Source organism: Carcharodon carcharias, chromosome 6 (assembly GCF_017639515.1).
Source record: "Carcharodon carcharias isolate sCarCar2 chromosome 6, sCarCar2.pri, whole genome shotgun sequence".
NCBI lineage: Eukaryota > Metazoa > Chordata > Chondrichthyes > Lamniformes > Lamnidae > Carcharodon > Carcharodon carcharias.
The window spans coordinates 87,907,535-87,919,920 of NC_054472.1; the positions used below are offsets into that span (position 1 = coordinate 87,907,535).

Sequence of the window (12,386 nt, forward strand, 5' to 3'; positions counted from 1 at the left end):
CTCCTTAATCCCATTAGCTCCAATTTTGCTAACAAGTCCAATACTTGTCAAATGCCTTTTGAAAGTCCATATGTATGTCAACTGCACTACCTTTATCAACCCTCCATCAAAAGAGCTCAGTCAAGTTAATTAAATATGATTTGCCTTTAACAAAATATAGTTTTCACTTATTAGCTGTTATTTTTCCAATTGTCAATTAATTCTATATAAATGTCTCTAATGATTTCCTCAAAAGCAACATTCAAATGATTGGCCTTGTAGCTGCTGTATTTATCCCCCTCCCCTATTTTTTGAAAAGTGGAGTAACATTTTCAGTCTTCTGTCACCACTGCCATATCTAAAGATCAGAAAGTTGAGGCCATACCCTCATAATTTCCACTCTTAATTCCCTCAGCAGCCACCTACAATACATGTTGCATCCCATTCAAAGCCAGCGACTTTTCTATTTTGAGCACTACCAACCTTTTTAGTATCTGCTCTTAGTTTACTTTCATCCTTTCCAATTTCTCTATTGCCTCCTCCTTTAATGCAACATTGGCAGAATCTGCTTATTCAGTGAAGACAGATGCAAATCAATTGCAAATTAAGATGCAAATTGCTCAGTTACTGCTTAAGTCAAGCTCGCTACCTCTGCAAGAATCTGTCATTTTTGGTCCCAAATCTATCCCACCTTTTCTTTGACTTTGTTTTTACTATTTGTTTGTAAAAGATTTTTTTATTCCCTTTACGTTACCCCCTAATCTATTCTCATACACTTTCTTTGTCCCTCTTGTATCTTTTATCCTTCTAGCCTGTACATTTTATGCTCACGTTGGTTCTCTACTGAATTACGAACCCAAGATTTATCATGAGTCTCCCTTTTCTGTGTAATTTAATTCCTTATATCTCCAGTTAGCCAGGGAGCTCCAACTTTGGATGCCCTTTCTTTTCCCACTCATGGGAATGTGTCTAGTCTGTCCTCAAGCTATCTCCTCTGTGAACGCCTCCCATTTACTGTATTACTTGCCAATCATTGTTTTCTGTCCAGATCCTTTCCAACTCACTGAAATTATTCCCCCTCCAATAGTGTCTTCACATTTGATTTTTCATTGTTATTTTTCATTATTATTCTAAATCTAATATTGTTATCTCTGCTTATTTAATGATGCCCACTGAAACATGCTCCACTTGTCCCACTTTGTTCCCCAGTTAGAGATACAGCACTGCTTTCTTCATTGCAGAGCTGGTGGTGGCATCGTGGTATTGTCACTCGACTAGTATTTCAGAGACCCAGAGTAATGCTCTGGGGGGACCCAAACCCGGGTTCGAATCCCACCACGGCAGATGGTAAAATTTGAATTCAATAAAAATCTTGAATTAAAAATCTGATGACCGTGAAACCATTGTCATTTGTTGTAAAAAACCCATCCCCAAGAGCGCTTAGGGATGGACGATAAATGCTGGCCTAGCCAGTGACACCCACATCGCATGAATGAATAAAAAAAATTTAACCAGAAAAGTTATTTTCTATGAATTTCCCTGCACTGTTATTTTATTAGGTTAATAGAGTCTCTCAGTAAAGTTCTTGCATGTTTTCTGCAAATTTGCCTGCTGTATCTCCTTCCCACTATTTGGTGGCCGAAGATGCAAATGATTGAGAGCCATGTGTGCGTGATTCCATGTATAATGTTCAAAATAGAAAAACCTACCTTTTTTTCGCATTCCAGAATTTTCACAGGATCTACAAGACTGGATGGAAATGCTATTGGTATGCCTTAATATTCAACATTTTTAATATTAACATGTCAGCTTGTTCTACTGGCACATTGGATAACAAATTATATTTATTTTTCATTTGCAGTTGATTTTGTGCGCTGGCTTTGTGCTGTCTCCATGGATGAGTTAGCCTCACCAACACATCCACGAATGTTCAGCCTTCAGAAGATAGTTGAGATATCCTATTACAACATGGGGCGAATCAGGCTACAATGGTCCAGAATATGGGAGGTCATTGGAGACCATTTTAATAAGGTAATTTTCTGAAAATAATCTGATGCATCATGACTTCATTTTAAGTATGCTTAGAAAAGTATTTTAAGATGTTTGCATAATTATTTACTTTTTATGGTTTATTTGCTAGTTGGTAATGTGGACAACTCCCACTCATTGAGGTGTTGTAAATTATATATTAGGTGTGGTTGTGTTTATCTAATATACTGATTTTTGTACATAGGCACTTTCAGGTGGAAACTTGGGACTTGTTACATTTATAGGTGGTGTTGTGACAGGAGGTTTAATATTAAAGGTGTCCTACCTTGCCTGTCACAGATTAGCCATGCCTACTGGCTCATGTAGTAGGTGATGTTTTACATTGAGATTATATGGTCAAAATACTTAAGTTATTAACGCCTGTATATTTTAAAATTCACTTAAGTGTATTCATTTTTTATTTGTTTCTAAGCCTCTGACTTTTTGTCACCTGAGCATTCTCTCTTTTGTCTCTGACCACTCATTATGTACATTTAAACACAATTTTCTTTTTGTAGGCAACTTGCATTTTCCCGTTTAACTTTTAGCAGAACTGAAAATCTCCCTCTAGGTTATATTGCCCCTTGAGTGGACACTGCACCCCAAAAAAACTGAACCCCCAAACCCCATTAACACTGAGCCCCCAAAACACTGAACCCCCAAACCCCACTTAAGGAACCAGTCTAAAATTATTCACAGCTCCCTGATGGCTTTCTTCCTTTCTACTTACCCACCCAGGTAACTTCCAATCCCAGAACTGCCTTTCATTGTGAGGGTTATGCTGTTGAAGACTTCCTCTAGCTCCAAGTTAGGCAAATCTTCTAGTCTGCATTAAATCCTCAAGAACTCGTCTTCAGTCTGAACCCAAGCACCCACCTGTGTTCTGCGTGGTGAACAATAGTCAGCATTTTCTCTGCTTGAGGTGCAGGCCTGGCTACTTCTATTTCTCACTGTCTCTACTTCTAAGATAGCTGCAGAGCACGCAAGACAAGCTGCAAACCACCGTCAGTCTGTGACATTCACCAGTGTATAGGGGTGCATGTAACCTAATTTCAAAAATGGCTTCCTCTACCCTCTTCCCCATGGCAATGGAAAACACATGAGAATTGCATTAGTTAATCTTTGATCCCAACTCCTTTCACCTTAGAAGTAAATGGATAGTTTGCAACACCACTGTTTACAAATCTATACCTGTAACACATTTCTGGGACTTGGGGGTTAAAAGTCTACTCGTTGTAAACTCAGAGACTGTGGTCATTGTCACCAAGCATAAATATCTTGCACCTTCTCGATAAACCAGTCTGAGCCCTCCTTTTATCTCTTAGCAATCAAGTCACCCAGGCTTACTGTCAGGCAAACTCCAGAACAGGTCACATTACCCTCTTCATTTACCCTAAATTTTAAGTTATAGTCCCAAATTATAATAATCATATAAACCAAAAGAACAGTCCTGAAACATAATAATCTTAAAAACCTCACAATTGAACCAATTTTTAGATATTGCATGCTTCAGCTTTTTTTTTCAACTTTCAACTGTTTTGCTCTCTCTCCCCTTGGGCTCTCCATCTCTGCTTTTAATGTAAAATATACTGAGCCCTCCAGTGTCTGTTCCCTCCATATCTATAGCTTCCATTAGCATAGATAATCAAATGTAGCAAAATTTTAAAAATACTTTCTTTATATAAAAATAGAGACTGTTTTATGCGTTTGAAAGCAATGTCATTATGAGTAATGACACCAGTTGACGTGCCCCACCTTGCAGTCCAATCTACTTTTAGATCTCCTAGCCCTACATTTTCTGCATTGCACATGCCCATGTGTCCCACTGTGCCCCCTGATTTGTGTTGCTGCACCTCAACACCAGATCCTGCAATGTTGCCCATCCCACAATACTCCTGATTCTACCTCACACTGTTACTCTTTCTGTTATAACACTCTCCCCGATGCATCTGCCCCTGACTGTCTGGTGTCTTTTAATTAGTCACCGTCTCCTGGACAGGTATCTTGCAAAACCGGCTTCCTGCTAATCTCTGGCCAACTGTGGGTTTCCTTCCTGCCTTACTTCAACTTAATATAGTCTTCTGGTCTTCCGTTTTCATTGACCCTCCTCCCCCTCCCACCTCTCTTTTCCCTTTCCCATGTCTTTAAACCTGTTCTTTCTTCTGTGTTGAACTTCTGCCTAACCTTCCCCAATGTCCTCAACCTCCTACTGTATTCTACCAGCCATCCTACTTGTCCTGGTTTCAAATTCTCCTTCGTCTTCTCCTGACTTTAAACCCATTCTACTTCCTCCTCCCCACTTCCATACTGCTCTAGCTTTTCTCAATAACCTATTCTACCCTCTAGTATAACAGTTCTCCCTCAACCCTGGTCCATTACCCTTATAATTTAACCTGTAATTAAGTCCTTTTTGCAGTATCACAGATTTTCTAATTTAATTGTAATATCCAGTATATGTTATTGAATTGCAAACTTCTTACATTGAACATATTTGATTTCATGTAGAATTGTAACATTTTGTGATTAAAATCAAACCACATATCAATAGAGTTTTATTGAAATAGTGTTTTTCATAGTATTGATGTTATGAATTTTATTATTCCCATTTATTATCAGGTTGGCTGTAATCCCAATGAAGATGTTGCCATTTTTGCCGTAGACTCTCTAAGGCAGTTATCAATGAAGTTCTTAGAGAAAGGAGAACTTGCTAACTTCAGGTTTCAGAAGGATTTCTTGAGACCTTTTGAACACATAATGAAAAAGAACAGGTAAACTTATATCACGGTAACAAGATTTTTTTTTTAAGTTTTCTTTCTGTAGTCAACTTTCACATCATCAAAGTTCTATAGAAACTATTGTAGCTCATGAGCAATAATAAAAATCATAAGTTTGAAAAGTACTGGACACACATTGTATCAAAGTGTTATGTTTTTGGTTTGATAGTAACTGTGCAATTAGTATATTTTTAAAATAGTTTAACAAGAAGTAAGAAAAATTGGCGAAGAGAGCACTATTTGTCTCTTAGATTTTGTTTGGAAGTCAAGTGTCATGAAATTAGGGTAGATGCCTGAGTTATCTTGAATAGCATGTAGCTAAGAAATTTATACAATACAATCTTCCCCTCTCTTAACGCCTGTTATTTATGTTTACAAAGAATGCATATTAGCCACATGCCTATAACTTTATAAGTTACACATGTTGTGCTTTCAGTTGCATTTCTATAAAACATACTTTTTTTTACCTGAAGATCGCCAACAATCCGAGACATGGTGGTTCGCTGCATTGCCCAGATGGTTAACTCGCAGGCTGGTAATATTCGTTCTGGGTGGAAGAATATCTTCTCTGTCTTTCACCTGGCAGCCTCTGATCAAGATGAAAGTATAGTAGAACTCGCATTTCAGACCACAGGACACATTGTCAGTGAGTATATTTTCAGTGTAATCAAGTTCTTGAAATTTTAGAAATGTATAAAATATTGATTCATGTGAATGTAAATTTTTAATAAATTCTGTTTGTAGAAAATACAGATCTTCTCAATCCCAAGTTAAAATTTAAAATGGACAAGAGCATTACCTTTTTCTGTTTTTTGAACTGTCCCCCAAAAAATGGACTATCTGGGATAAGGGATTTTTTGTTACTTGCTTTTCATAGTTTAGTACCCTGTCTAGCCATTAAATCATTTTCCTTGCCCAACAATAGAAAGCTTGGCGTCATGGAAAGTTTACATTGGACCAGGCAATGTGTGAATGATGTCACCTTTGTCTGAGGGATCTAGATGCTGAAACCCATCCCAGTGTCCCAATTTAACCAGTTCAGATTCTAATTCTCAAATTTGGCACTTATCCCTAAGTTACAGGTAGTGTACTGCACGCTGCTGCTGTCTGTCACATCTTTGCAACTTAAGCTTTCTATCTCAGGCATAGCACTGCAGACAGATGATGCAGATATTCATGTTATAATGAAAATATGCCCTCAGTAGAAATAAATTCATTTTATACATTTAAACAGTTCTTCCATTTTTCCATATTTGTATAACATGATATAGGTTTTGATTTTTAGTAAACAATTCGTATCAATAGAACATTCAACAACGATAAATATTAATGAGATAGTCTTCACATCAGCAGTGGTCCAATTCAGATGGTCTAACTCTTCAAATTTAAATTTGTTGTTTTTTTCATGTCATCTTTTCACTTGGCATCTTGATCTGTGAGAACCTCTAATTGTCATTATATATTTGCCTGCTTTTTAAACAGAGAATCCAGTTAGGATGAAAATGCTTGCATTATATATCTATATAGCACAGTAGAATACTTACATTGGTATGTATTTCCTGTGTTGACTCCCTACCTTACAAACTCTTGTGTCCACATTTATAACTTGTCACGTTGTAACTGCACCCTTCCACAAGTGGTGTTGCTATCATTCCTGATTTTAACCACAAAACCTCAATGCTGCAATCATCAATGCTACCCAAATTGTCATAGATTTTTGCCAAAATATTATGTAAGGATGGAACATATACTTGAAAATGGGATCTCAGCCCCTTGCACACGTCTGTGTTCTACATATATATAATATGCCCTGTGTTCTAACCCCATGTTTTGCCTGAGATCTACATTCAGGTTTAACTTAATACAACAGGAAATTGATTGGTTCTTAATTAAAATGTTATAAAATTCTTGTTTTGAAATTCTTTGCATGTAGTTTAAATAAATTTGTTAAGGTGTTGATGAAGCTTTTGGAAACTCGGCTTAAAACAAAAAAACTTTTCTTGGTATAGTAACAGACAGTTATTAAATAGGATTTAAAATTTTATCGTATTCGCAAAGTAAACTGGGACAGAAGGTTACATGATGAAAATGAACCGCTCTTACCAAAGAACCACCAGCTAGAAACACTATAGACTATCACTTTGTTCTCTTCTCCAACTGATGAATAATTAGCACAGGCTTCAGCTGTGTATCATAGGCTATAACTAAAAATCAAGTTTATTGAGAAGTAAAGTTAAAACAAAAGTTTTTTTTTAAATAACCACAACAGATTTCACTGGATTCTAAGACTCTCAACTCAATTGTTGCTTCAAAATATAAAATATCCCAAAGCTCAAGTATATTGCCAAAGTAACGTTTAGCTTAGACCAGATATTTGTGGTGCGAAATTTGTTATCTGAGATTGAATGTTCATAGTATTCCATGGGCCTCTGTTTGTTAACTGCCTTCAGAAGAGGTAATTACTGAAATAATCTTGATATTCTACCCCCTCTTTACTTTGAATTTCAAACTGGGATAAGTGGAGTACATTTAAACATCCCAACTAATGAAAGCAGTTTTTAAATGAATGGTTCTATCTGCCTGCTTTAGTAGCTAAAATGGTGAGAGGCAAAAGAGAAATGGAACAGTATTTATAATGCAAAAGTAAGATGGCTAAAACACGGTGAGTATGGAAACAAAGAATATATTAAGAAGTACTATGCTTTGGTATTGTCTTGCAAGAAATTTTGTATTTTCAAATGTGCATAATTATTTGATGGATGTAAATTGGCATCACGTTTGTCAATACAAAGAAAACTGGGCCTGTAAATTGTTTTGCATAACAGTTTCTTCACTTATGAACTAAACCTAGTGCATAGTAGAGGTCAATTGCATGATATATTTGAGGGATAGAATTGAAGGATGATAATTAATGGCTTTCCCTGAATGGAGTACAATAGCCAATATTGTATTTTCTATTATACAAATGAGCTAGCAATTAAAAGGTTATGGTTTGGTTTTTGAAGCGGTGGATACATTTTGAAGAGTAAGAAGAATTTATACTCAAATTGAATTATTACACCTCAAGCAAAATCACTCGTAGAATTAGTGTAATTCCTTATACAAAAACAAAATGCTACAATGCTAGAAGTCTGAAATAAAACAAAACTGTTGGAAATGCTCAGCAGGCCTGGAAACATCTGTAGAGAGAGAAACAGGTAACGATTTAGGTCAGTGACCTGTTACGAACAGGTGAGATGGGGTGCAAAGACTCCTCTCTTCTATCACCCCTTGTTTAGTTGTAGCAGAGGTTTTGAATTTTAAAAGGATACTTTATTGCCAGTTCAGTATGCACTTGACAGTGTGCAGTTTTTAAGGATTAAGCCAGACAGGTATTGAGTTATACCAGTGGTAAGGGGTTAGTTTTATTGTGCTAAAAATTCACACAAGTAAAAAATATTAAAAGTGTACAATTATGTCCTAGTTCCCCTAATGCGCGCACACACTCAACCCCCAAACATGCAGAAAGAAATACAACTTTACAGAATATCAGATGTTAACCTTGGCCAAGTTAAAGTATAGATTTTTAAAAATTCAATAAGTGTTGATTGATTGTTTCTGGAGCTGTTGGTTCTCAGCTGAGGCGATTACTTTTCAGTCGTGGCTGGTGTGTCCCTTTCCTCCTGGAAACGCTGTTGTAGAAATCCAGTGGCTTTCAGTTGAGAGTCTCTGTCTGTTGTAGAGATGTAGACACACTTTTAACTCAGCAGAACAGGTTTGGAAGTTTAAGTAAAATATTGTAAAGGGTGAGAGACAGCCGCTCATTCCAGTTAGAATACCTCTGCCAAATCCCAAATTCAGATATCCACACAAAAGGTTGTATCACAAGATCTCTCTCCAAGTTGATTGTATATTCTAAAAGAAAATTCATCAGTTTGTGTCTGGCACAGCTCCTCTTAGTGATTGTGATAGCCAAAATGATTCATTTTTAATGTTCTAGCAATTAACTCCTGAAAGGTTGGTTCTTCCGTTTGAATAAGATAGGAATGAAGCTTTTCATGCCTCCAGGGAGGTCACTGTCTGTCGGGGCCTCTGTAGACCTATGGGTAGAATGGTCTGTGCCGACTGGTGTCGGCCGTGATTGATGGCGTGAGCGGATATTGGCCTGAAGGCCAAAAATCGGTTTCACAACGTCATGAAACCAGCTTGCAATCGTCAGCTCAGCCCATCGATGGTGGGCTGCGTTTCCTGCCATCGGATGTTGGGAACCTCATTGTAATACATCAGCATCATATCATTATAAGGTTAGCCCGCTGGACTCATCACGCTGCTCCCCCCTCCTCCCAGCCGCTGGATCGTCTGCCCGCACACAATTGGCAGGCTGCATTTTGAGGGGAACTTGGAGGAGAGTAACGTTGTGGAGCGAGGGACGCCTGTTGGATTTCAGAGTTGAGGCACTTTGGGGCTGGGGGCCAAAAGCTGCCCTGTGTTTGAGGTGACGGTGGAGGGGTGGGAGGTGGGTAAAGGCTGCCCTGTGCTTGAAGATAGCGCACAAGCGGGGTGATGGGCAAGGGAAGTGACATTTGGGACACCTTGTATAAAGTGACCATTCCTCTGCAGCTGAGACAGTTCAGACGTAGAACCATTGATATTATTGAAGTCGGGCCTCTAGCTTAGCTGCCCACTCAAGCAACACAGAAGCACCAAGTGCTCCAGAGCTTTTTACCCCTCAGGCACAGACTACAAACTAATGAGTGTTTTAGTGGACTGCAGAACAGTTGAACTAATGGTTGTACAATCTCCTTGCTAAAGCTGGCTGCGGAGCAGTCACTGGTGGAAGTGCTCACAGCCCCTTGCAATGTCATCATCCCAGCTTGGACCAGCCTCCCCCATGATTCAAGCTAACAGTGCATCTTTGTAGATTAGGAGAATACCCTTGCCTGAGCTGAGAGCACAGCATGCAGTCCAATGGGCAAAGCTGCAGCCGACCGATCAGGTGGAGTGGGGCAGAAGAAGGTGAGGTTTCAGGCAGCCATGCAGCTCACTAATCTCTGGCCACCCAAGTCATGGCCACGCTCCCTGGGACTCATTAAGGGGCCTTCAGACTTGACCAAGAGATGGTCTCAATACACCCATGCTAACACACACTTCTCTCTCTTTCATCCTGCAAGAGGAGTACATCAGGATCATGAAGCCTGGTAAACTAGCTTTTTGCCTTGTGGCGTACAGAGAGCGAGGACAATGGAGAAGAGAGTGACTGAGGTGCCTGGCTGCGCAGAGGGAGGAACAGCAGCCTCTGGAAGAAGAGGCAGCTGGGGCACCAGCACACGCCGCCGACGAGCCATCGCTGCTCAGCGCTGAGCTAGACCCAGTTCTATAGACGCCGCCTTTCCTGCAGATGACCAAGAACCAGTGTCGCCGAAGACTACACATGTCCAGGCAACTGGTCGATTACATCTGGTAGCTACTGCATGGTTTGGCTCCACATGGACATGGAGGGCATCCACTGCCAGTGGCAGTGAAAGTGACAGCGGCGTTCAATTTCTACGCCAGTAGACCCTTCCAGGGCTCCATAAGTGACCTCTGTGGGATATCACAAGCCTCCACCCACAGATGCATCCATGAGGTCACAGATGCCATCTTTGCAAGGGCACACAACTTTGTTCATTTCACCCGGGACCAGTAGAGCCAAGATGCAAGAGTGACTGGATTTGCCAGATCTTGGGTTTCCCACAGGTGCAGGATGCCATCAACTGCACTCACGTGACGCTCAGATCTCCGTTGCAACATATGGTCAACTATGTCAACCGCAAGGGCTTCCATTCGCTGACTGTACAGCTGATGTGCAACCACCACAAAAGCATCCTGCAGGTCTGCACATGGTTACCAGGGAGTGTACACGACTCCTGCATTGTCATTCGGTCACAGACCCCTGACTTCTTCCAGGGTCCACAGAGGCTGCAGGGATGGCTCCTGAGGGACAAGGGCTACCCGCAGAGGACGTGGCTAATGACACCCGTGTGGCGGGCTCAGACTGCAGCAGAGTGAAGGTATAATGAGGCTCATGCTGCAACTTGGTGGAACTAACCATGGGATGCTGAAAATGAGGTTCCGGTGCCTGGACTGGCCTGGTGGAGCCCTGCAATATGATCCACAGTGAGTGTCACACATTGTCGTTGCCTGCTGTGCCATTTACAATCTGGCACTACAATGGAGAGCCGAGCTGGCTGAAGAGGAAATGGTGGAGCTGGCGACCTCCTCTAATGAGGAGGATTTAGATGAGGGTGAGGAGGTCCTCGAAGGCAGCAATGAGGCCCTCATAGATGCTAGACTTGTGGAGAATGATGATGACATGCAATGAGGAGACAACATAGATCCTCACATTGCATCTATGAACGTTTGGCTCTAGTCTGGTTTACGGCAGCACATGTACTTTCTGTGATAATGATCCTGTCATGGAGACGCAGCGGAGGCCCTAATAGTCACTCGATTGCAGGGGGTTGATGATGACATTTAGTGAGGACGCTCCATAGATCTTCACGTAGCCTCTGACAATGCCTGACTCCTGTCTGGATGAGGGCAGCTCGCTTGCGCTCTGTGATCAGGGCCATATCGCCATGAAACTTTAAAAGCATCTGATCCTTTGTCCGCCTTCAGCACCTGACCCCTTCAGGAGCGCAGCAGCACCGGTCATGGATGCTAAAAAGATTTAAAGATGCTGAGAGCACTCAGAGAATGATGGTACCCTGTGATGCCTGCCCGCGGCATTCTGGCAGCAATTGCTGTCGAGGTGCAGGCATCAGCAGTGTGTCCAGGGAATGTGAGTCCGGACCATCACTTTGGTCTGAAGGCTGCGCAAAGCACAGGGAAGAGGCCCTGGACTGAGACATCTGCCTTTATCTTGTGCAGAAAGGTTTCACATCTGAATGACACAAACACTGCTCATCAGAACAAGGAGCCATAAGCAGGGAGAAATTCCTGACGTTGGTGAACATTATGTATGAGCGATTAACACCCATGCCCAGGCTGTACAACGTGGAGTCCGTGGACCATGCTTATATAGGGTGTGGTAGGCTGCACTCCCTTTTTAGTTATTTGAAAAACCTTTTATTAATGTTTTGTTTGCACTTCAACCCCACGCTCCTGATCTATGGACACCCGGTGTGGAAGGGGGTTGGGAAGGAGGACGACCTCCTTGTGAACCTGCTCATGGGCCTGGCCAAGTTGGCCATTAACAGGTCCAGGCAGCGGGCGATTGACGGGGGAGTCCCGCCCGATTGTTTGTCCCTCTTCCACGGCTACGTTCGCGGCCGGGTGTCCTTGGAGAGGGAGCACGTGCTGTTTGCCGGCACTCTCGAGGCCTTCCGTGCTAGGTGGGCACCGCGGGGACGGGGTGTTTTGTTGACCCCTTTAATCACATTTTGGTTTAAAGTTGTAAGTTTCCTTTAAACTTTGTTCTTGGTTTTACAGCTGACCTGAATTAGGGGCTGTGCCTGATTTATCCCAATTTTGTTAATTTAGTTTAATTGTTTTAACTCAAAAGAGTTACATCATCATAACCTTCCTAGCCCTTACGCTACATCTTTGCGCTCCCCAGTCGCTCACAGCAGAGGTGGAGGCAGCCCA

At 41.2% G+C, this 12,386-nt stretch overlaps 1 protein-coding gene across 5 annotated transcripts in view; it reads left to right on the forward strand.

Moving 5' to 3' along the window:
* Positions 1-12,386, forward strand: part of arfgef1 (ADP-ribosylation factor guanine nucleotide-exchange factor 1 (brefeldin A-inhibited)) — a 312,411-nt gene that overhangs the window by 199,983 nt on the left and 100,042 nt on the right. For all 5 annotated transcript variants that reach the window (XM_041189760.1, XM_041189763.1, XM_041189762.1 and 2 more), the window contains 4 exons: positions 1,707-1,747; positions 1,841-2,010; positions 4,624-4,775; positions 5,255-5,427. In XM_041189760.1, the coding sequence (XP_041045694.1) occupies positions 1,707-1,747; positions 1,841-2,010; positions 4,624-4,775; positions 5,255-5,427 (536 nt within the window). The remainder of the gene's footprint in view (positions 1-1,706; positions 1,748-1,840; positions 2,011-4,623; positions 4,776-5,254; positions 5,428-12,386) is intronic.